We start from the raw sequence: 24,139 nt of genomic DNA, 5'->3' as shown, positions 1-24,139 counted from the left end.
ACATTCCACCAACAGCTCACTCATCATTCTGTTACTCATTTGGGGGATTTTGTTCTTCCTGTCCCTGAAGCTTTAGGCTCTATGGGATTAGTGTTCTTGGGCCCCAGGGGCTTCCACCAATACATTGTAGGGTTTCCACTGAACCCAAAGCTACGACTGCTGCCTGGTCATTTTGGTGCTTTTCAGGCCAGTAGACCAGCAGGCAAATGGGAGACACCATACTGGCAAGAGCAATTGATCCTAATTATTATGAGGAGATAGGGTTGTTGCTACATAATGGGGGCAGGAAGGAGCATGTCTGGGACTCAGGGATTCACAGGGGTGCTTCCATGCTAGGTGATAACAATAAATGGGAAATTTCAGTAGCCATAGCATGCCAAGGGCAAAATAATCAGGGCCTCAGTCTCCTCAGGGAGGAAGGTCTGAGTCATCCCAGTAGGTATGCAATGGTGACCAGAGAAGTGCTGGTTGAGGGTGAGAGGAAATCTAGAATATGCAGTAGAGGAGGGAGATGATAAATCTTAATTATGGCTGCAGGACCAGTTGCAACAGTGAGGACTACAGCTTGTCCCACTAACCTTCTGGTAGACTTTTTTTTTTTTGATTCATTTTTTAAGGAATTGTGATCAGCCGCTGCTTTGAATCTAATGTACCTAAATATAGCTGTTGTTGCATGCCATCAAGTCAATCCTGACTCAGAGAGACCCTATATGAAAGAGGAGAACTGCCCCATATGGTTTCCTAGGCTGTAATCTTTATGGGAGCAAATCGCCAGGTCTTTCTCCCGTGGAGCGGCTGGTGAGTTCAAACTCCTGAGCTTTTGGTTAACAGCCAACCACCTAACCACTGTGCCACCAGGGCTCCTTAAATATCTCTAGATATATCTACATATACCCAATATATCTAAAGTGACCAGACAGAGTGGACTTAACATGGGACACAAGTTGATAAAGGTGGTACAAGGGGGTGGAATGTAGGAGACGCTGGCAGCTGCTTCAACAGATCTCCTCAATCTACCCCAGAGGGTTTTTTGTTTTTAATATAATTCCTATACTGTAAAATCCACCCTTTAAAGGTGTACAGTTCAGTGGTTGTTAGTATATTCACAAAGTTGTACAACCATCACCTCTAAATAAACACTTAGGTGATGAACAGAAGAAATTACTAACAACAACTCAATGTTTTATTTTCACCATCCTCCCCAAACCCCATAGCCACTAGCAGTTACTTCCCATCTACCCGAGTTTGTCTGCAGACATACTTGGTTTCCAGTGTCTCTGGTTCTGAGAGCACTTGGTCCACAAGCAGGGCAGGCAGGACGTGCCAAGGAATTAACCCCTCAGGACTGACCTTCCACCAAACGGGGCTGGGAGGTGGCAGATAATGACTCAGCTTCCTTGCCCCTCAGGGGAAGAATTCAGAGATATTTCCTATACAGTGTCTTCGAGGGTCCCCAGCACGACTGAACCCCAGGTCCCCACAGAGATGACCCACTCAGTTTCGGTCTCAATTCCTCAGTTTCACACAGGGATTTCTGGAGTCACTTCCCAAAGGAATTACCTGCACCCAAATCCTTAGCTTTGGGCCTGCTTTTGGGAGACCCCAACTAGACTCTTTTCAGTAAGGTTATTGTGAAGTCTTTGTCAAGCACCTTGCTGAAATCCTGATAGACTCTCTCTCTCACACACTCTTAAGAGACAAATGAACTTAGTCTGCTGTGATTTCTTGCTAGGGGGACCCAGGCTGGTTCTGGGAATTTTAAGTTTCTTTTCTAAGTGCTCACAAGAAGCCATTTAAAACACTGCTAGTTAATTTGATATTGGCTCATTTTTACTTTCTTTAAAAATTATAAAGGATTTTCACATTGCAATTTTGCTTTTCTAACAGCAGTGTTTTTTTTTATCTATAAAATTTAAATGATGTATTAAGGTTCAAAAGAGAAGTTATACTTGGATATAATGTAAAGGACTGACTCCTCTGCCATCAACTTCCCAAAGCAGGCAATACCGCAGCAGGACACAGTGGGGTGCTCAGTGGCCAGAGGAAATGATGACACAATGTGAAGGACACCGTGGTTCCCCTTTGACAGCTCCCAAACCAGTCATCAGCACTCCACTCTCCTCTTTTCTCTTCAAGGCAGAACTTATTACCTCTTGGTAAGTAAAACAGTGCCCCACAGGAAACGCACTCTAATTTTTTCTAAGTGGTGTTTTGTCTACTATTTGTCAAAATAAAAACTAAACCAAACCCGTTGCCGTGGAGTTGATTCCCACTCATAGCGACGCTATAGGACAGAGTAGAACTGCCCCACAGGGTTTCCAAGGCTGTAATCTTTATGGAAGCAGACTGCCACACCTTTCTCCTGACGAACTACTGGTGAGTTCAAACCACTAACCTTTTGGTTAGCAGCCAAGCACTTAACCACCACACCACCAGGGTTCCTCATTTGTCAAAATGCTATTGTCTAAATATACTATGTTGTCTAAGTAATAAATGTTACTTTGCTGAAGTGACCTGTCCTTCTGAAAGCTTTGCTTATGTGAGAGAAATGTCTTGCATTCTAATGGCCAAGCTTTAGAATGTAAGTGTTTACATACAAGCAGAGGGGAACAATTAACGCCAAAGTTTTGCAATCCAGTATGTCTAAGAACACCAAGAGTTTAAAAATGTAAACATCTTCTGAGTTCATCAGAATGAAAATAACAAATGCAAAGGCTTCATCAAATAGGGTTACGCATTCAATGGAGCAGTATTTTCCTCATAATGAGTTATGTAAGACAATCAAATGCTCATTTAAACATTTATTTAATACAGACTCACGACACGATTTGAAAAAAATAAACAGATGACAAATAGAAGAAATTACTAACAACTCTTTACATTTTATTTTACTCTACAAAGGGTCTGAGTACAATTTAGTGGAAGCATTGACATTTTAAGTCACACCAAAGCCGTGCTGTGACGGCCACCAAGGTGTGGACTGTCTATACAGTTTAGCACACGAAAGTTCAATTGAGGCTTGCACCAACACTCTTGGAAACCAGAAATGTATAGACCAAAAAAGGCTTTGTCGGTTAAAGGAGATAAAGCTTAAAGCTAGGATACAATTAAAAATGTTTTTTTTAAACAGCCTTTTGCTAAGGGTATGAGTTAAAAGAAACAAAAGTGACAAAACCAGGATCATTAAAATGTGTTTATATGTGAAAGAACCATCATGTTCATTTGTGTCAAAGAACATCACATTTATTTATTTTAATGCCAGGTACAGTTGGATTTTAAGGTTCCAGAAATACTTTTGAACTTATTATCAAACAGCTGGAACACACTATACAGAATGTTTCAGAGTTGCTCCAGAAAAACAAGTTGAAACTCTCCCTAGCAGTGTAGACTCTGAACATGCCTTCCGTCCTTCCCTGCTGGCATCGGGCTGAGACAGGTGTAGGAGAAAACAACTGAACTTTTTCTGAAGAATACACTAAGGGTTCATCAAGAGTTCTGCTGCTGAATTATGTAGAATACGCAGGTCCACAAATTACAGAATGGATTTTTGGAGAGTAATTTTTTTTTTTATCCATTTTGGGCTAAAGAAACACAGAGTGGGACTGGAACCCTCAGTGAAAGCTCTACAAGGACCCAGGAACTGAAGAGCAGCCCAAACAGGCAAGGAAACAACACGCAGTAAACGCTGGCTGGCTGTGGGACTTCTCCCCCTCCTTCTGTGTTTCATTCGTCTTCTCAAGGCTGCCTCAGTGCCCTGTCCGGGGCGGAGGAGGGGTGGGGTGGGGCGGGGAATTAGCCCACCCTTCATCATTTTTTTCAACATTTCAACACAAAGCCTACAAGAAACACAATAAACTCAAAGCTAATATTAAAGGCCTGAAAAAAAGTTAAAAAGAGACTTATCCTCTTCTCGGGGAATAAAATCTTCATTTGTGGAATGAAATAAAATAACTGGTGTTCATTTAGGGTAAGTGACACTCTCCTTGCTTTTGGAAGAGGGAATAATTACTAAATACCAAATGTGTTCAAAGTAAAGTGCTTTCCTTCCGAGGCCTTAAAGCTTTATGGGCTTTATTAACCCTTATAGTATATTGTTGCATCACTCAAATATAAGTATGATGCCTAATTTCCAATGATTTATTCAAAATCGCTCAAGAAAATCAGGAGAAATGGAAATACAATTAAAGTCTCTTGAAAATGAAGTTACTGTAAATGCATATAAATAAGCTATAATCAAGGTTCAGTTCTGAGGTCTGGTGACTGATTTTATGTTGAATATAAGTCTTTTTAAAAGTATCCCTACTTAATGTGTAATTAAAAAAAAAATTCTAGAAACTGAAGTATAAAGATTGCATTTGTTCTGAGTCCAGACACCTTCTCAACCACAAAAGTACAGGACGGATTTGACTTCTCCATCAGTAATACAGACTCGTGATAAGTTGTACTGAAAAAATGTCCAAACCTTCTTGTATAGACATAGCATTTAGATAGAGAGACGGAAGGTAATCAAACCCTCATGCTCACTGCTGTTAAGTTTCCCTATGACTGGTAAGAGTGCTGCCTATGTAGACGGTATTCACTTTCTCAGTGAATTCACACATTTTTTTGATGATCAGATATCAAATAAAAAAATGATTTAGATTTCGTTTTAAAATATAATGTTTATTTGTAATAACTACCTTTAACAACTCTAATTTTACCTTGGGGGATGCACAAATATAGGTATTGTTAGCTTCTTTAACATTTATTAAAAAGGCATATGCTTCATACTAACGCAAACGGTCAAGACTCTTCTCACTACAAAAATCTCTTCTTTACTGTAAAGAACTGTCGCTGCATTTGAACAATGACTCTGGAGCCCTCAGCAGACAGGTGTGGCAATGGGCGGCCAGAATCAGGGGGTCTTCTCTCTTCTCAGTTAGGCAACTGAAAACAGGAATTCTTTGGTGGGGGTGAAGTAACACCAAAGTCTAAATATTAGAAAAATAAAGGCAGGGAATATAACAAAATGCTTCAAAGTAAAAGCCTGAGGTGAAAAACACTTATCCGCTCACGTTGTGGCAGCTTCCAGATGAAACCTTCATCAGTTTTTAATCTTCAGGTTCATATCTAGAAAGAGATATACATTAAGAGCATAAAGTCACGGAAATTTGTTTTTGTTAGTTACCAAAACGGTTGCTTGAAACATCTCCAGGGACCAACTGGTAGCACTGTATTTTTCGGTTAAAATCACTGCTGTGGGTAGAAGTCAGATACATTCAGGGCATTATGATGTGACTGAAAGGGCCTTCCTGCAACAGGTGGGAGGATGGACTGGGTAACTGCTGAGATACCTTCAAACTCCTGGTCTCTACACTAGGCATTTAGATCCATGATAGCTGCGCAGAGATTCAATGATAATCAAAATCGTCAGACCAACACATCTAGCTGATGTGGCTACATGAACAAAAGGCTGACAAACCTCCTTCTCTAAGGAAAAATTTGACCTTGGATTCACTTTCTAGCTCCGTTTCCCGGGGACCCTGTTAAATGTAAAGTGTTAGCTGAGTTACCAGGCAACGCTGCTGATGGAAAAAATGACCCCGACTGGTGGACTGATCTGGGCTGGAAGGAGAGAACAAACTATAAACATCTGGTGGGAAACCACAGCTTTGGGCTTCCCTCTGTGCAGGGAGTTCTGTGACTGGACGTGTCCCTCACTGGACATGTGGCCACTACAAGAGATGCTGGGCCTTTGTGAAGCATGGACTTCTAAGCCCAGCTGGCTACAGCATCCATCTGCATGGATCTCTCACATCGGCACTGTCACTTGGGGACACAATAAGACCAGCTCTTGGACAGCTGCAAGGCCACCCACAGAAGTGACCCATCAATGCTGCCCCACTAGGTGGCTGTGCTTCCCATTCTATATTCTGCTAAGTGAATCCACCACCGTGAGTTCAGCTGTAGTCATGTGTGAGTCTGAAGGTCTAGCTGAACCAAAAAAGAAGCCCTGGTGGGCATGAGAGGCTAGGCCAGGCCAGGCCAAAGCTCCTCTGCTTTCCTCTAATGTAGGCTTTTGGGCTAAACCATAGAGCAACCACCCACTGACCTGAACTCTGAACACAGGCTTAGATTTAATGGAGAAGAGACATCAGCCCAGCGGAGAGCTAAACCTGCAGGCAGGATCAGCAGAACTTACTTGGCCAGTTTTTTCCTTAGCTCCTTGATCTGGTCATTTTTCTTGGTAAGAATCTCTTTCATGTTTCGATAAGCGGCTGTTTGTTGGAATTTCTTTTCCAATTCCTGTTTAGTGGAAAATGACAAATTTGATGAAAATCCGTATTTTTTGCTCTAATTTTACTGACATTCTACTTATATTATTTTCTAATTTCTTGAAAATGTACACTTAATTTGCAGGTAAAATAAACATGATCTTTTTCCAAATCCCAAAGTTGTGTTAGATTTGTTTTTTAATTGTACTTTAACTTTCATATTATTAAGAAGCAAGAAGAGTCTAATAACCCCTAAAGTGAAGACTCCAGCTCCCTGTATAAACCAAAACACCCAGTGCCGTCCAGTTGATTGTGACTCATATTGACCCTATAGGACAGAGTAGAACTGCCCCCATAGGGTTTTCAAGAGCTGATGGTGGATTTGAAGTGCTGACCTTTTGGTTAGCAGCCATAGCTCTTAACCACTGCGCCACCAGGGCTCCAGCTCCCTATATATTACATATAAATTATGAAAAAGGGATACAGAACATCTAAAGGAGAGCCCCCCACTCCTCTCCCAGGCTGTTGGAGAAGCGAGCAGGAAAGCAACGGGGCGGGGGGAGGGGGGTGGAGTGCAGGGTGGAGTAAGCCCCCTGTGGAGGAGTATTTTACCCACCACAGGGAAGAGTGGAGATTTCCTATTATCACAGATATTTTAGTGTCAAAGACAGAAGACGATAACTCTTTAGAACATATGCCAGCTAATTCCTTAAAAAAGCCAATCGGAATCTGCAGTTCAATGCTTACACAGCTTACACGTGTCCCTCCATCCTGCATTTATCAGTTAATTGGGTATGAACAGACCAATCCCTTAAACAGTCTTCTGACCTTTTCAGCCAAGCTCAGCTGCTCCTGCACCCGGAGTAGGTCGTGCTTGGCTGTCGCTAGATTCTCCTCCAGGGACTTCTGGTTTTCTGTCTTGTCAGTGAGGGTCCTCTCAAACTCACTCTTCAAAGCAGCGACTGTGTTTTCCAACTCACTCAAGTCTTGGGCCTTTATAAAGTCCTATGGAAGAGAAGTAAGTACACTAGCATGACTTCATGCGGACCTCCTAAATGGTGACAGTTTCAGAACAGTGATTCAACATCACAGGAGATGAAAACTGATTGTGCTGCGCGTTGTGTCAGCCAGGGGATGCGCCAGCTCCTTCAGGGTCATCACCGAGCCCGGTTCTGCTTCAGCACCCAGTCTGCACGGTGTCTTTATGTGGCAGACACTCCATGGTTACCAAATTCCAAATACATAAAATATGATTTATGAGCTGCTGAAAATTCCAGTCAAAGAGGAGTAGGAAAGAAGATCCTGAATTTGACAAGGTTGTATTGTCCCAGAACTGGGACGGCAAATAGGTTTCATTTGTAAGGTCAAGGAAAGAAAATTCCTGGTGAAGAATTCTGAATGCTACAGATGGAAAAAATAATAAAATTAATATGAGTTATAGCGAAAATTTAATAGTAATCTGTTTTAGTCATTATTTTCAATAAGATATGAAAAAATAATTAATGATGATCATTTTCTTATTTTACAGGATTTTAAACATTTTTTGTGTTACTAATGATAGGCACAACTTTGCATACTTGGCCAAATGCAACCTGATACAAGCAGCTGGATCGTCTATCTGTATTTTGTTTCTAACAGTTCATAATAGAAAAAAGGCTTTTATTAATAATTATAATAAGGCAGGAAAATGGTGTGTAACTGCTAACTGTACAGGTGAAGCTGTATTATCAACAAGAGAAAAAAGAATTAAAGGTATCAATATCATTCTTCAACTGTTCCATAAAATCCTTGCTCGTTTTTGCAGCCTGGTCTTTCAGAAGTTTTATCTCATTGCAATGGGGAAAGGTATGTACACATCATGCTTTTGTGTCCAAAGTCTTAAACTGGAGCGTTGTCCGAAATGGCTTTCAAATAAATTCGCCCTCCAAAAATGTCTGCAACTGTTTCCGTTTTGTTAAGTTACAAAACTGCTCCAAACACTTAGCTCTGTTTTAGAAATCTATCTATGGCCTTTGGTATATAATGGTTGGAAAATCATATATATTTTCCTTTTTAGTCACATAAGAAAGATCCTATTGTAAAGTATTACGAAGAAATGATTTGATATCTGATATTTGTTGAAAATGACGGCGGGGAGGGCGGGGTGGAGACAGCAGAGGCAGAGATGACAACAAGGCTGGCCACGCACTGCTAGGTGTTAGAGCTGAAGAATGAGGACATGCGGGTGTATTATACTATCATCTCTACTTTGTACACGTCTCTGCAATTGTCCATATAAAAAGTATAAGAAAACCTAATGAAGCAGGTTTTGAGACTGCTTAGCATTCACAATGACAATTAAAAAAAACCAAAAAACAGTTGCTGTTGAGTTGATTCCAACTCATGGTGACCCCGTATGTTGCAGAGTAGAACATGACCATACAGCCACTACAAGAGCCAGTGCTGCACTGAAAATTCACCCAAATGGTCACACTCACAGGAAATCACGTCAGGGCATCCAGACTCAATGGAGAGGCCTCAATGGAGATGCCTTCCAGCAGGTGGCGACATCGAGTCACCACGCTCAGACAAGCCTGTAGCACTACCACAGTGGATCTCACTGCATTACACAAGTACCGCTAGATGTAAAAAGGGATCCGAAAATTCATAGCCAGCAAATTTATTTCACTTATGATACTCACTGAAGGTAAGCTTAAGTAACGTTCAATATAATAAAACCCGAATAAACTCCAATGAACTAAAAACTTTTCCTATTTCCATTCTGAACCGTGGTGGCGTAGTGGTTAAGAGCTACAGCTGCTAACCAGAAGGTCGGCAGTTCGAATCCACCAGGTGGTCCTTGGAAACTCTGTGGGGCAGTTCTACTCTGTCCTAGAGGGTTGCTATGAGTCGGAATTGACTCAATGGCTGCGGGTGGGTTTCCATTTCCTTCTCCCTCCCCCACACTGTAACTGGAATATCAAAATGAAAGGGGGAAAAATTTTAAAAACAACAAAAAGAATATCTTGGGTGTCAGTGAAATCCCAGGACACGTTAGGCAGGTGACCCGTGTGTCTGTCCCCTCTGGCCTGGAGGAGGGACAGCCTCTGGGTTCAGAGAGGAAAATGGTTCTCACCCGGCCTTTCCTGGGGGACTGGCAGTGGTGGGGCATACTGGACAGTGACTAAGACTTAATTTTAAGTTTACAAATTTATTCTATTTAGAAAATATAGAAAAGATCGCTAAAACGTGTTTCACCTTTTCAGCTCCTTGATCAAGCTGTAAATCTCGCAGTGCTCTCTCTAGCTTTGACTTCTCATCCAATGTGTTTGTAACCTAGAATCCAGTTTAAGCAAAACGTTCAGTGTTTAATCTGTAGGCAACGCCTCCAATAATTCTGTTAAAGGTTTGCTTAATTACCTGTATTTCAATGGTCTTCAGCCTTGACTTCAATTTCTCATTTTCTTCTTGAAGCCTTAAAATTTCCTTTGTGAGTAAATTCAAGTTTTATTTTACATTTTCAACCCAAGTATTCTTAATACTTGAAATTATTACTTGTTTCATTTAAAAATCTGCTTTTATAAATTACATAGTAGCTCAAAAATCCACACGCCCTAGTTATTGGTAATACCCCAATTCTGCCCACCCCACCAGCCTCAGTACCTGTGAGTCATCTTTGGTTCTAAGACTCCTAGTTCCTTCTGTCACAGTCTCTCAAACACACCTTTCCTCCTTCAGCCCTCCGTTCTCAGCCTTCTTCCAATCCCCCTCCCATCTCTCACCCAGCTGATCCCACAACTCTTGTGTCTGGGCTGTGCATACACTGCACACCACTTCATGTATCCCCATTATTTCGATACCCTGCTCAAGCCCCCAAATAGTTCTGGCGAGCCAAGGCCAAACATGTTTGCTCTTAAGCAGCTCCGTCACCAGTATCACCTGTTGGTCCAGCCTTCCTTTTGTGTTCCAGTTCACACATCGGCCCAGTCAGAGCAAGGCACACAACTCCAGAACATGCCAGCCTCCTGTCTGCCTTCGACTGCTGCCCATTCTGTCCTCCTGCCTGACGTGCCCCCTCCTCTTCCTTCTGAAACTTCAATCTGTCTTCACTCTTCAAGGCCCAGCTCAGGCACCACCTTACCTAAGAGCCTGTCCTCAACTATTCTCACCTCCATGGAACTGTGCCTTCTCTGCTACCCTAGGACACCTGCGGCACACAGGTTAGTATTTTCCTGTCTCTAACTCTTGTAGGAATATCAGTTCTACCTTCCCAATTAAGTTTTTCTGAGGTCAAGGGACCAAGTATCACAGTGCTTTTTTATCTCTAACAATATTTAGCACAATATGAAGAACATAAAACCCATTGCTGTCCAGTTGATTCCAACTCATAGTGACCCTATAGGACAGTGTAGAATTGTCCCAGAGGGCTTCCAAAAAGCAGCTGGTGGATTCCAACTGCCGACCTTTTGGTTAAGAACATAAAAAAAAATAGGAGGTATTAAAAATATTTATTTCTATGTTGATAATTTTTATAAGCCTCTTTATACAAAAAAAAACCAAAACAAAACAACTCTCCTTACTATCACAGATCACAAACTTCAAGTATCAGTCAGTTAATATTGCCCCAGATTCCATGCTCTTCACTTCACTGTGAAAAGAGGCGATCAAGGGCTGCTTCAGTCTCTCTGGAAGATAAAGGTGCCCTCTTCTGGCCAGCCCGGTACCATTCAGTAAAACTGCTGTGACAGACTAATTACCCTCAATGGACGGAAGACTGGACCCGCCTCCTTCCACCCCTGTTCCTCTACCCTAGAGCTGTGCAGGCAGTGAGAGGACAAAGCTGGAGTGTTTGTCATCTTTCAAAATGATAATAATGTCACCTTGTTTAGGAGTTCTGCTGTTCCGCCTTCGTTAAGTGGAGCAAGTTTTGGCTTTACGGCATCTAAGAGAGGCTAAAACAAAAGGAAGGAGCCCAATTAGCACAGAATGAAACATTTATAATCAGTGAACACTTGCACTTTATAATGGTAGACGCTGTGCAAACATATCCACTGGGATGTGAGCACTCAGAGCACGAGGGTTTTTGCTGGTTGGCTCTCGGCCATGTCCAGTGCCTGGCCCACAGTGCCCAATACGTGTTAGCGATAAAAGTGAAGACAACCCTCTCCATGTATGTTCAAAAATACACGTGGAAGGAAGGGAGGAAGGTGAGGAAAGAAGTTCAAAGCCAGACCTGGATGGAGATTCTAGTAATAGGGTCTGGGGCTCTAAACTGTGGGAGATGAAACAGGTTTCTGCAAGAACCATGGACTCTGAAAAACTTTGTAACACTGGCAGGGATTTGGACAACTATACTCACAGTGAAGAATAACTTGGCACAAATATCCTGGCAGTTTGGCAGTACATGTTAAAAACAAAAGCATCCATGCCCTCTAACCCAAAAATTTTTTAGCCAGAAATACGTCCCAAAGGAATAATTGGAAAATTATTTTCTATGTGTACGGACAATGGATTCATCTCAGCAATTTTTTTTAATTGAGTTTTTGGTAAAAGTTTACACAGCAAGTTAGGTTCTCATTTGACAATTTCCACACAAATTGCTCACTGACATGAGTTACATTTATCACAATTTATCAACATTTCCTTTAACTGTGTCTATACCCATCCGTATGTGCTCAAACACTCGTTTGTACTTTGGTTGTAAAGCTACATTCGGTGCCACTTCTTCCATCACCAAAAATAACAAGTCTCCATGGTCTAAGGCATATTCCGCGCCCCCCCCATAACCATTAATGGACATTGGTCTCTATTTATCTGTTCTTGTCTTCTTATAAAAGAGGGATCATACAGTATTTGTCCCTATATGCTTGGCTTGCTTCACTTAGCATTATGCCCTCCGGGTCCATGCATATTAGGTTTCCCGGGCTCATCACTGTTCTTTATGGTTACCTGGTATCCCGTTGTATGTATGCGCCACAATTTGCTTATCCATTCATCCTCTGATGGGCACTTTGGTTGTTTTATTTATTTGCTATTGTGAATAAAGCAGCAGTGAGCATAGGTGTGCATGTGTCTGTTCATGCCATTAGTTCTAGGTCTCTGGTGGCGAAGCCCTGGTGGCGAAGCGGTTAAAAGCTTGGCTGCTAACCAAAAGATGTGCAGTTCGAATCTACCAGCTACTCCTTGGAAACTCTACAGGGCAGTTCTACTCTGTCCTATAGGGCTGCTATGAGTCAGAATTGACTCAACAGCAATGTTTTTTGTTTTTAGTTTTTAGTTAGGGATTGCAGCAATGTTTTACGATCTAATAACAGGGAATATTTACAGTACATCCATACACTGGAACGCCGAGTGGCCACTGCAGATGATGAGAAGGATCAGAAAGAGAAGTAGGTAACTACTTATATTGTCTCCACTTGGCAGATGACACAACAAGGCTCAGCCATGCCAGGCAACCTGCTCAAAGTCACACAGCTGGGGAGTGATGGCTAGGATGTCCGGCTGGCCCCGTGTCCGTGCTGCATTGTCTGAGAGGTTATTGTGGCTGGGAGTCAGACTGGATTGCAGGGGTTGGGTTGGTGTGTCATAACAGACAAAACCCCATCTTCCACTGTTATTGCCAAAGTTTTTCTTCTTTTACCTGAAAATCTGAGAGGTAATTTTTGAATTCTATTCTTGAGTCTAATGCTTTTCTCTTTGAGAGTTCTCACTTTGACCTCCGAATGCTTTGAGTGACTTGAGGATTTTAAATACTGGATGTTAATATATGGACTCGGAATGACCAAAAATTACCTTTTTGTTTGAAGATGTAAATTCTGCCTTTTCAAATTCTGCCACTTGTTCTAGTAATTCTCTTGAAGATAAAAATATGAAAAATGTTATTTAAAATATATTTGTATCACATACAAAAATAATAAAATCACTGGTACTCTATATGCCAGAGAGAACAGAGTGATGGACAAAAAATGACACTTAGTCACAAATGATCAAGAATCCAAACCACACAGACTCAAATTTGAATCCTCCACTAGAATTCTGCACTTACTGGGTGTATACGATACATTTATTTAGCATTTAGCTACAATGTTAACACAAATATGAGCAAAATTTTGGTCAACTCTGTATATCCGATGTGCTACAAGGAGGCTGCCCTTTTACAGAATACACATTGCTAGCTTGTAGGTGTTCAGAAATGCAAACTGATTTTTAATAGAAAAATGAGATTAGTGCACAACATCTACTGAAAACGAGTTTCCAGGACAAACATGGTTTGAGGGTGACCCACCTTTTGAGTTCCTTTGATTTGCAAAGGTCAGAGAGAGCGTACAGCATGAACGGCAGCAATGACTCTTCTAAGCACTTATTTCCAGAATTTTTTTCCCAGCCACGTTTCAGTTTCTAAAAGCTTTCCCTCCAGTTACCCACTGTTGCTGAAGTTGAATGGTTTTCCTTCCCCGACCACAGGGCTGTAATCAGAGTCCGACACTCTTTCTGTGAGAGCTCACAGGCTTGGGGGTCAGTCTGTCCTATTTCTGGGATGCCTTTTCTTACAATGAGTTGGAACTTCACCAATTTTACGGCTTTTTTCAATTTAATAAGCTCTCTGATATTTTTTTTTTCTGATATTGCTCTGACTATAAGGTTCTGTTTTAAAGATATTAAGCACATAACTTTAAATGTTAACTATTTAGAAATAATCTTCTGAAACCACTAGACTGAATTGATGGTATTTATATTTGTTTTTTATATTTGAATTAATTTCTCAGCTGCTTCATAATCTTTATTTCTTAGTTGACCTGGCTGTAAAGACTGACTGTAATATTATCATGCTAACAAAGGCACTGTAATGAATAATTAATGATAGCCTGGAAGCAACTTCATGAATCTCAAAGGCTTTTATATTACTAGGAGCCATGGAAACAATTTTAAAGTGGACACTGGGAGGCGCCTATGAGATCACTCAGTAATTAGCGGCATTTTTCTGCTATTCTATGCAAATTCTCTCGCACACCACCTAGGAGAGAAAGAAGCGGCAAAGAGGCTAGCAGCTTGTATGGATTTTGCTTGGGCCTCTACTGTCATGATCGTAGGTGCAAACTTTATTACCTGTTTTCAAGTTCAGAGATGTCTGTCTGTAGCTTAAGGTACCACTTCTCGGCTTGTGAGAAGAGCTGCCGCAGAAGTAACACGTTGGTGTAGGCAGTGTTGATGAGCTCAGACTCCACTTCGCTGTGAACCACAGCCTGCAAGCCACTCAGGACCTCAGAGACCTCGTCCACGGTGAAGGTCTCCTCCACCAGCCTGTAAAACAACCACAACTCGCAACTTCTGGATAAACAGCAAAAAACAGCAAACGAAACAAAACTAAGCAACTCACATCTTGTCATCTAAGAGATTAAAGAGTTACAGTGAAAATCTCTCTGGGATTTATCATCTTAATGATAATTAAGTAAAACAGACTGAAAAGCATTCAAGTTCAATTAATTTTGACGTCTATTCAAACGACTAAATTGCGGCTGATTCTTCAAAAGTGCATACCTCTTAACACAAGTGCCTCTCAGAAACATTCCTAAAGCTATCAGCTACTTTCTTCTTTAACCTTTCAGTTTTAAACGTTTTCACTTTTTATTTCAATCCTCACTAAAAGTGTTCTCATCACATTTAATAATTTGAAAAGTCAAGTGGGAGGTATAGTGTCTCCCTTTTATTGGTCTTCGGCACTTCAATAACTTGTATCAACTATTTGCACGAATAGAGACCAACTGCTATACCTCGGACGGCTGCTTGCAAGCTTTTAAGGCCCAGGCCCTCTGCCACGGGCTGGGAGGTAGAACAGAGCGCTAGAAACAATATTAGACCGGTTAACTGGCACGTTCCATGAACAGGGATGGGTCACGCAATAAACAAGGGAGGCACGGGTTTACTTGGGCTTCTTTACTAACCTGTCATACACAGCTTCACCTGTTTTTCATCACATTAACGATGTGATGAAACTCATGTGAAGCTGACATTAATTACGTGAATCCGCTCTGCAACCATTACTCTCAATCAATGAGAATTTTACACCACCATACACAGAAAGTCAGTGCTTGCTTAAACCTTTTTTTTTTTTTTTTTTTTTACAACCCAAGATCATTACTATGAATGGTAATTAAGGGAGTCTGATGCCTAAAGTGACTACTGAAGTACATTCTCTGGCCATCCTTCAGCCTCTCCAGTGAAATTGCTGCTTTCACCAGTGGGGGGTCAGGAAACCAGATTAATGTATTAAGCAGATAATGGTCTCGGGCTGACGGCCTCCCCTACTGAGGAAGTTCGTGGCTTTATGACAGTTGTAGCTCAAAGGCCTTTTTCACTTCAGGTCTTACTTGACATTAGGATGCACCAAAGTCTGACCCTCAGAATAATCTGATGCCCCTTTTGTTATTGTCCTTTTCTTTGGTTCCCCTATAGTCCTCCTGATCAAATATACATTTTATATGAACTTAAATTATCTCCAATTATTGGTCCAATTGGACTAATTATCACCTCTTGCTACAAATCAACTAACAATTTCAGCACTGGTCAGTAAGCTTTTTATGGTTTCTTGCTGTTTCTCCCCCTCCGAATTCTTCAACATGAACTGAGCATCTTCTTGCCAATGGCCATGTCTTATGGTTCTCATCTTTCCATTAATAGCTTAAGTATAAAATTCTGGAATCTTTAATACAACAACCCAATCATCAATGTACAAAGCCTTTGCAACTTCTTGATTGCCCTTCTGAAATTGTGTCATCATCCATGTGGATTTCTGATAATATATTCATTGCCCCCACCACAATCCAGTTTCTCGAGTTTCATATACCAGGATGCTTAGTGTAACTTCTCTGAGCGAATAATCAATCACAGTCCTCCCAGAAACAGTTTGTTATAGCCTCTGCTATAGGTATCTCCACACTGGCGACCAGAAAGGACCCACGTTCCCATTTGGTTTCCTGAGAGTCTGCTGATACCTGCTTTCCTTGAGGTCTTGGAAGCAAGAATCTACTGTTTTGAGTCTTAAGCCTCTTTTTGAACGGGCAAAACGCATATAATTAATAACTTCATTTTGATGGTGGTCGTTTAGGCCCAACTCTGCCTGAAAAAGAGAGAAGTTATTTGTTAGTCTTGAAGATGTGACAACAGAACCAATGATGAAAATATCCTGTGGCAGAGACTGCTAAATGTCTACCAAACTCTGTTCTTCCTTTCTTCTTGGGTGTGTGGTTGTCCAGCTAGATGACATTTCCCAGCCCTCCTTGCAGTCAGGTGTGGCCATGTGACTACTTCTCAGCAGTGGAATGTGAGCAGAAGAGATGTGGACCATTCCCAAAGCCTTCGCCACACCCTATTTCTCTGAAACCCGGACTAGCTGGTGACTGGGCTGAACCATGCAGACAACAATGTCCTAGGGGAATGTCCTCATGGAGAAGCACTGAGATACTCACCTGAGACGAGCTATGAGGTGGCTAAGTGAGACAGAAATAAACTTCTTTAAGCTACTCTGGGTACCTATTACAGCAACTTAACTGTACCCTACCTAATACAGCCATTATGGATTGAACTGTGCCCCCTCCCCCAACACACACACGTGTAGGAATTCTAACCCCTATACTTGTGGATGTAATGTAATGTAATGACCTTGCACAATGCAATCTAATGTAATGTAATCAGCTGAGGTCCTACCAGTATAGGGTGGATCCTGGACCTAATCCCTTCTGAGTCATATAAAGAGCAACACAGACACAGTGAGTGAGTGTTTCTAGTGTCGTATCTGTTTGTTGAAACATCTCAATTGGTATTCCATCAATTCCTGGGGCCTTGTTTTTTGCCAATGATTCAGTGCAGCTTGGACTTCTTCCTTCAGTACCATCAGTTCCTGATCATATGCTACCTCCTGAAATGTTTGAATGTCGACCAATTCTTTTTGATAAAGTGACTCTTTAAAGTGTTAAAAGCAAAGATGTTACTTTGAGGACTAAGGTGTGCCTGACCCAAGCCATGGTATTTTCAATCGTGTCATATGCATGTGAAAGCTGGAGGATCGATAAGGACGATCGGAGAAGAATTGATGCATTTTAATTATGGTATCGGTGAAGAACACTGAATAAGCCGTAGACTGCCAGCACAATGAACAAACCTGCCTTGGAAGAAATATAGGCAGAATGCGCCTTAGAAACGAGGTTGGCAAGACTTCATCTCACACACTTTGGACATGTTATCATGAGGGACCAGTCCCTGGAGAAGGACATCATGCTTGGTAAAGCAGAGGGTCAGTAAAAAAGAGGAAGACCCTCAATGAGATGGATTGACACAGTGGCTGCAACAATGGGCTCAAGCATAGCAACGATTGTGAGGATGGTGAAAGACTGGACAACACTTCATTCTGTTGTACACAGGGTCGCTATGAATCAGAACTGACTATAGAACACCTAACAACAATAATAGACACAGTGGCACATAAAGGGAAACCAGACACTACTGACATCGACAGAGGCAGATGAATCTATAACCCCACACCCTGAATCCAGCCATCTAGCCTCCTGAACTGTGAGAAAATAAAGTTCTGTTCTTTAAAGCCACCCACTTGTGATATTTGTTACAGCAGCAGTAGGAAACTGAGACAACAGCTTTAAAAAAGGAATCCAGTTTGGCAATAGCCATTAATTGATCTTTATTTTAAATTTAATTTAAAATGAGAATTTGACAACTATGAAATAGAGATTAATGAAATCTGTTTTCATCTTCTAGTTATACTGAAAAGAAGGAAATCATAAAATTGAACATCCAGTGTAGGGGACTAAATGAGTCAGAATTAGATTTTAAGAATAACTTGATTTATCATAGGTATGTTACAGGAGATGAGGTCTAACACTGAATCCTCCTTTTCATGCTGCCGTCTCACAGCACACAAAGTTGCCTCCAACCTAGTGGGGCAAGGCCATTAGACATGATGTCCTTCTCCCCCATATACCCCACCTTGTCTTTTCTGCATCCACATATATCCTTATCTTCTCTTTGCCATTTCAGTTTCCTTAGAACCTAAGTCTACGAGGGCCAGAACCTTGCCCATCTGGTTCCCTGAGATATCCCCAGTGCTCATCATAGAGCCTGGTGTACAGTAGGCATATGTCCAACAAATAAACTCCTCCTTCTGAAGGCTACTCTTTCATGGGCCCTAAATCAGTTCTCTTCCAAACTCCTGGGGGCCTTTTATTTAACCAAGTATTCCCCTTCTCATTCTCTATAGGTTTCTTTCCTTCATATAATAGATATGCTTAAGCCTCACTCATCCTAAAAGAAAAAGAAACTTAAGTTTCCCTCTAGCTACCATCCCATTTCTCTACTTCCTTTCTACTCTTGCTATTTCCATTCTACCATCTAATCTTTAAACCCACATGTTACTCAAACTACTTTTTGTAAAACTCACTAGCAACTTCTTAATTACAAATCCAACTGACAAGGTTGATCCCTTGCTCTTAGCTGGTCTGCTCCGCTTTCTGGCTTCATCCCTATGTTAGCTGGTCTGCTCCACTTTCTGGCTTCATCCCTATGTTTCCTTTTTTTTTTTTTTTTAAATATCTCATTCGTAAGGTCTTCTTTTTAGGCTTGCCTCTTAAATCTCTCTATTTCCCAGGGCTCTGTCCTTGGGCCCTTACTATTCCCACTCTAAACCCCTCCTTGGCGATATAAACTATCTCAAGGTCTGAATTCCTGTCTGTATGCACACGACTCTCAAGTATATCAGGCTGGACTGCAGATTCATACCCCCAGCTTCTTGATGGACGGCTCCACCCAAGTCTTTCTTTCCATATTGTTTTTAATAGCCTTACAATTTAAGATGTTAGGAAGTTGAATAACTGAAGAATTACCCAGGACGTCTGATGCTCTTTAATGGCTCTTTATTCACTAGACTAATGCTCCACAACAAGCAGCTGAAGTATTTTGACCAATGGAAACGAATACACTTGCCTTAAATCTCATGACTCTCTTATTTGATTCATCTGGCAATTATAATTTTGTCTTAGGGCTAGAAATTGTGAATGGAAAGAAGGAAAAATCTTCTTTTGTTCTGGCTTACACTGATGATTAGTCAACTCCCCAAACTACTGTTGCACATTAGAAATAAGAATAGTAATGATAACAGCTAAAATTCACTCAGAGCTTATAATATGCCAGGTATGGCCTCTTTTAATTCTCATTACCACCCTATGAAAAATGTGCTATTATTCCCACTTAACATATAGAAAACTGAGGTATAGAGAAGAAACTTGTCCCAGACTACTGAAATGGTAGTAGAAGAATGGGGATTAGAACCAGGCAATCTAATTCCAGAGCTCACACTGAATCTTACTGGCTCAAATCCTTTTTGGAATATGGCAAAATTTAAATAAACAGAACATACACATGTTAGAGCTGCATATGCATCTAAATTGACTAAGAAGACAAATTTTCACTAGGCATTAAAAACATACAAACGAAAAGTTCACTATAACACAACAGCCACGTTAGCATGGTCGAGGCTATCCCGCAATTTGGAAATATCTCAAAATAATGTTACACCTTGCTAAAAAAATGTAAACCACAAAACGCAAATTTTCAATCATTCTTCATTGCCTATAGCATTAAATCTACAGTCTTCAGCCCTCGACACCTCAAAACTTTCTCTAACCCTGTTGCCCAGGATTCTACTATATAAACACTCAACTTTAGCCAAACCAGTCTGCTTATCAGCCTTGAAACACAACTTAAAATTTCCTGCCTCGACTTGTACTCATGTTACCCTGATCCTTGCTTAAAAATGCCTCTTCATTCCTATTTGAGACTCTGAATCCTACCCAGTGGTGTGCTGGCAAATGTTGAATATCTGGTTCTCTGAGGGGGTGGGAGGAGGAGCTCCGATTTGTGGCACTTGCTGGTTTTCCTGGTGTGACTACTCCCAGTGTGTGATGTGACCGATGCTGAGCTGAGAAGGGAGGCAGACAACTGACTCTCACCAGCTGCCGGCATGCTCCCTTCCACCACTGACTTCCTCCCCAGCCTTCGCGGCCTAATCTGTTCTCCCTACTCTGTGAAGCCTCCCAACCCACCCCAGTAGCTCTAGTCATGCCTTCCTTCAAAAACACTGATCTCTGCTACTTATCTGGCACCACCACAGACGGATGAGGACTTGTACTATTAGTTATCTGTGCGCTTTTTTCCAGGTGTTGCTGCTCCAACTAGATGGTAAGCTTTGTGAGGCCTTGAGTCATCACTTGCACCCCGCAGCACCCAGCACAGTGCCTTGTGCAGAGTACACAGCCAAATCCTATCGGTTAATTATTTTCTCTTGCCAAGGACAGTTACCAGTCCTAGGAAAACCCTGGTGGCATAGCAGTTAAGTGCTATGGCTGCTAACTAAAAAGTCAGCAGTTTGAATCTACCAGGCGCTCCTTGGAAACTCTATGCGGCAGTTCTACTCTGTCCTATAGGGTGGATATGAGTCAGAATTGACTTGAGGGCAACAGGTTCAGTCAGGACCAAGAAGAAAAAGAACTTACTCAAACCGAGAAAGATAAAATTTATGACAAAGGACAGAGAAGTCCCTCTAAAATAAATAAGAACAAGGGAAGGGAGCAGAAATGGACAGCTGAGTTCAGTAGGAAAAACAGCATTAGTCTAGGAAGAGGCCATTCACAAATCTTGCTTCCCTGTATGTGCACAGGGTTCAGGTCATTATGAGAGAAAAAGGAAGAGGCTGATGCGAGCTAAAGCACTGGGTTAAAAGCCAGGTTTAAGGCTAGTTCCATAACTATCTACCTGTGTGGCCATCACCATGTCACTTCACCTCCCCAACACCAGTTTCCTCATTTGTTAAATGAAAGAGAGATATGGTCAGCTCTAAAATATTTAGAAACAATGGGAGGTATCCAAACAGGAAAATCAGAATTTTTAAAAATGTTGTTGCAGAAATGTTTTATTAAATTATCAGAAAGAACTGAAAATAGAGCAAGAAATCCCATCAGAGCAGGAAGTTAGTGTCTTGAAATTGTGTTAAGAAGTGGTGATGGTGGCAGGGGGGTCCCCTGCTCTGAACCATGCCCACAAAGCCAGATACAATTTCACAATGAAAAGGAAGAAACTGTAATGATAAAAATGAGCATAGAGTAATAAACCTACCATACACCGAGTGCTTAACATTTTTACAGGTACTGTGCTATTTATTGTATATGCATGATCTCGTTGTTTAAACAACCCTTGTGTAATTATTATCATCTGCAGTTTACTAAGGAAAAAACCGAGCCTGTTGTTAGTGGAAAGGGATGAGAGAAGACAGAAAGGAACAGATGTAAATTTGTTCCAACGTCATCATTTTTTTACACTTTTTCTCATGGTATTTTGGGGAAATCAAGAGAATGAGTGGAACAGGCACTAAGCTCAAGGAGAGTATGCAATAGTCTGTTTTGTTCACAGCTTTACATTCAGCTCCTAGTCAGTGTTGTTGTGTACCATCCAGTCGACTGAAACCCACAGTGGCTCCATGTGACAAAGTAGAACTGCCCCACAGGGTTTCCCAGGCTGTAATTTTTGCAGGAGATCTCCAGGCCTTTTCTCCAGCAGAGCCGCTGGTGGGTTCAAACCCTCAACCTTTCAGTTAGCAGCCCGGTGCTTAACCATTGCGCCACCAGAGCGCCTTGCTTTGAAAGTAGATGAGCTCAATAGAATTCTGGTTGCTGAGGGGATATTTCAGTAGCCCGTTTAAGTGGTGCCCCCAACCCTGGTTCCACCCCTTCTTCTGAACACATTGGTACTGTGCATTGCTCTTTCTGAGTGCTATTTAAACTGGCACGCTTATCCGCTGGGGGAATAAGTGGGATATGTGGATTAGCGGCATACAAGAAAAAGTGGTCTTTTCTGAACGGACTGCAACAACGGAAACATCACCTGTTTCCTCAGCTGCAAAATGGGTGGAAAGTTGGATTCAATCACTTTCTTCCTACTCGGCTAGTTAACTTGTTTATGCAGCCAAAGGAAGGTGGGTACGGGGGTGGGGGTGCTGTGTGTGTGTGCATGTGTGTAAGACAGAGAAAGAGAACAACAACTTGGAGCATCATCGGAGTGGAGTGCGAATCCCGCCCTGGGCCTTCTGCTGGCAGCGGTTTCCTTCAGCCCTCTTCACCCGTCACCTGCGAAGCGCGACTTGGCCCGGGTCCCCCAGCAGAAGCCAGGAACCAGGCGACGCTGCGGACCGAGGCTGCTGGAGAAGGCTTCAGCCAGGATTATTCCGAACGGGCTTCGGCCGAGGTTAGCCGATCCCTTCCTCCCCCGTGCCTGTCACAGCCTCCGTACTCGCAGAGGCCCGGAAACGGGACTCAGACCCGCCACCGGCCATGCCATCGCTCGGGGCCCACCCGCTCCGCGCCTCCAGCCCCAGCCGCAGCTCTCTCCTTGGCGCGGTGCGGCGCTAGCGGGTGGGCTACTCACCATGGCAGCGGGCTGGAGTCACCAGCTTCCGGAAGCAGGAAAGGCCGAACCCAGGATCGTCCAGGGTGGCTGGACCACAAATAAAAGTGAGGGGAAGGCGGGTTGTTTGGAAGCCTCCTGTTGCTATTAGAAACGGAGCACGTGGTCTTGAAGTTTTGCATTCTCATTGGCATTCAAGATCACGCGACAGGAAGTAAGGCGTGACGCGCGCACTGCCGCATGCGCATTCGCTTCCAGACGAGGAAGTCCCGCCTTTTCATGCCACGCTACCTTTGGGAGCCGGCGGCTGTTGCCAAGGGTAACGGGAAGAGAGGCGAGGCCTGGGGCCCTGATGAGCTCGGGTATCCTTCATCCTCCCTCCTGTTCTGGACTGAGGTTTTGTGGCACATTTCCCGCCGCCTGGCGCCCCCATGGTGGCAGACATCCCCAGCCCTGCCAGGGTCCTGGATAGAGGCCTGAGCTTTGAACGACCCTCCCCTATCCTTGCCCAGCATTTTTCTTCTCACAGCCATGCTACAAAATCTCTAATTTAGCACCGTGTCTTAGTTATCTGGAAACCCTGGTGGCATAGTGGTTAAGTACTACGGCTGCTAACTAAAAGGTCAGCAGTTCGAATCCACCAGGCGCACCTTGGAAACTCTATGGGGTAGTTCTACTCTGTCCTATAGGGTCGTTATGAGTCGGAATCCACTCCACGGCAACGGGTTTGGTTTGGTTTTCTCAATTATTTAGGGATGCTACAACAAATACCACAAGTGGGTGGCTTTAACAACAGAAATTTATTTTCTCACAGTTGAGGAGGCTAAAAACCACTACCATCTAGCTGATTCCGACTCACAGCGACCCTATAGGACAGAGTAGAATTGTCCCATAGAGTCTCCAAGGCTGTACATCCTTACAGAAGCAGACTGCCACATCTTTTTCCCTAGGAGCGACTGGTGGGTTCGAAGAACCAAACTTTCAGTTAGCCGAGCACTTAACCACTGCACAACCAGGTCTCTGAATTCAGGGTGCTGGCTCTAGAAGGCTCTGTTTGTCTCTTTTCAGCTTCTATTTCTAAATTCCTTGGCGATCATGTGCCATGTATCCGCCTCATTTCTGCTTGCTTGCTTGCGTAACCTGCTCTTTTCATATCACAAAAGAGATTGATTTAAAACCCACCCTATGCTAGTACTCCCACATTAACATAACAAAACTCATTCCCAAATGGGATTATAACCACAGGTACATTAAAAGCAAAAAACAAAAAACAACTGTTGCCATCAAGTCGATAGGGGTTAGAATTTACAAAACACATTTTTTGGGGACACAATTGGACCCATAATTCACCACTTTCCTAAAAACAAGCAAAAGAAAGAAAAAGAAAAACCACAAATGGTGTCAGTTTCACAGAGAGCCGGATTTTCAAATTATTATGCCCAGAA

General features: G+C 42.4%; 1 protein-coding gene across 2 annotated transcripts in view; it reads right to left on the bottom strand.

The window, feature by feature from the left end:
- Nucleotides 1-4,452: 4,452 nt before the first annotated feature.
- LZTFL1 (leucine zipper transcription factor like 1) overlaps nucleotides 4,453-24,139 on the bottom strand; it is a 110,424-nt gene continuing 90,737 nt past the window's right edge. Inside the window, exons 1-10 of one of the 2 annotated variants that reach the window (XM_003409699.4) lie at nucleotides 22,716-22,847; nucleotides 16,226-16,350; nucleotides 14,340-14,534; nucleotides 13,026-13,086; nucleotides 11,114-11,185; nucleotides 9,654-9,719; nucleotides 9,492-9,569; nucleotides 7,083-7,259; nucleotides 6,182-6,285; nucleotides 4,454-5,109 (exon numbers count right to left, since the gene is read on the bottom strand). In XM_003409699.4, the coding sequence (XP_003409747.1) occupies nucleotides 5,091-5,109; nucleotides 6,182-6,285; nucleotides 7,083-7,259; nucleotides 9,492-9,569; nucleotides 9,654-9,719; nucleotides 11,114-11,185; nucleotides 13,026-13,086; nucleotides 14,340-14,534; nucleotides 16,226-16,350; nucleotides 22,716-22,718 (900 nt within the window). In that variant the 5' untranslated portion in view covers nucleotides 22,719-22,847 and the 3' untranslated portion in view covers nucleotides 4,454-5,090. Of the gene's footprint in view, nucleotides 5,110-6,181; nucleotides 6,286-7,082; nucleotides 7,260-9,491; nucleotides 9,570-9,653; nucleotides 9,720-11,113; nucleotides 11,186-13,025; nucleotides 13,087-14,339; nucleotides 14,535-16,225; nucleotides 16,351-22,715; nucleotides 22,848-24,139 lie in introns of those variants that run through there. The other variant, XM_023547799.2, reaches the window with a different exon arrangement.

The sequence above is a fragment of the Loxodonta africana genome, chromosome 22 (assembly GCF_030014295.1).
Source record: "Loxodonta africana isolate mLoxAfr1 chromosome 22, mLoxAfr1.hap2, whole genome shotgun sequence".
Classification (NCBI taxonomy): domain Eukaryota; kingdom Metazoa; phylum Chordata; class Mammalia; order Proboscidea; family Elephantidae; genus Loxodonta; species Loxodonta africana.
This window is presented reverse-complemented; position numbering and strand designations above follow the sequence as displayed.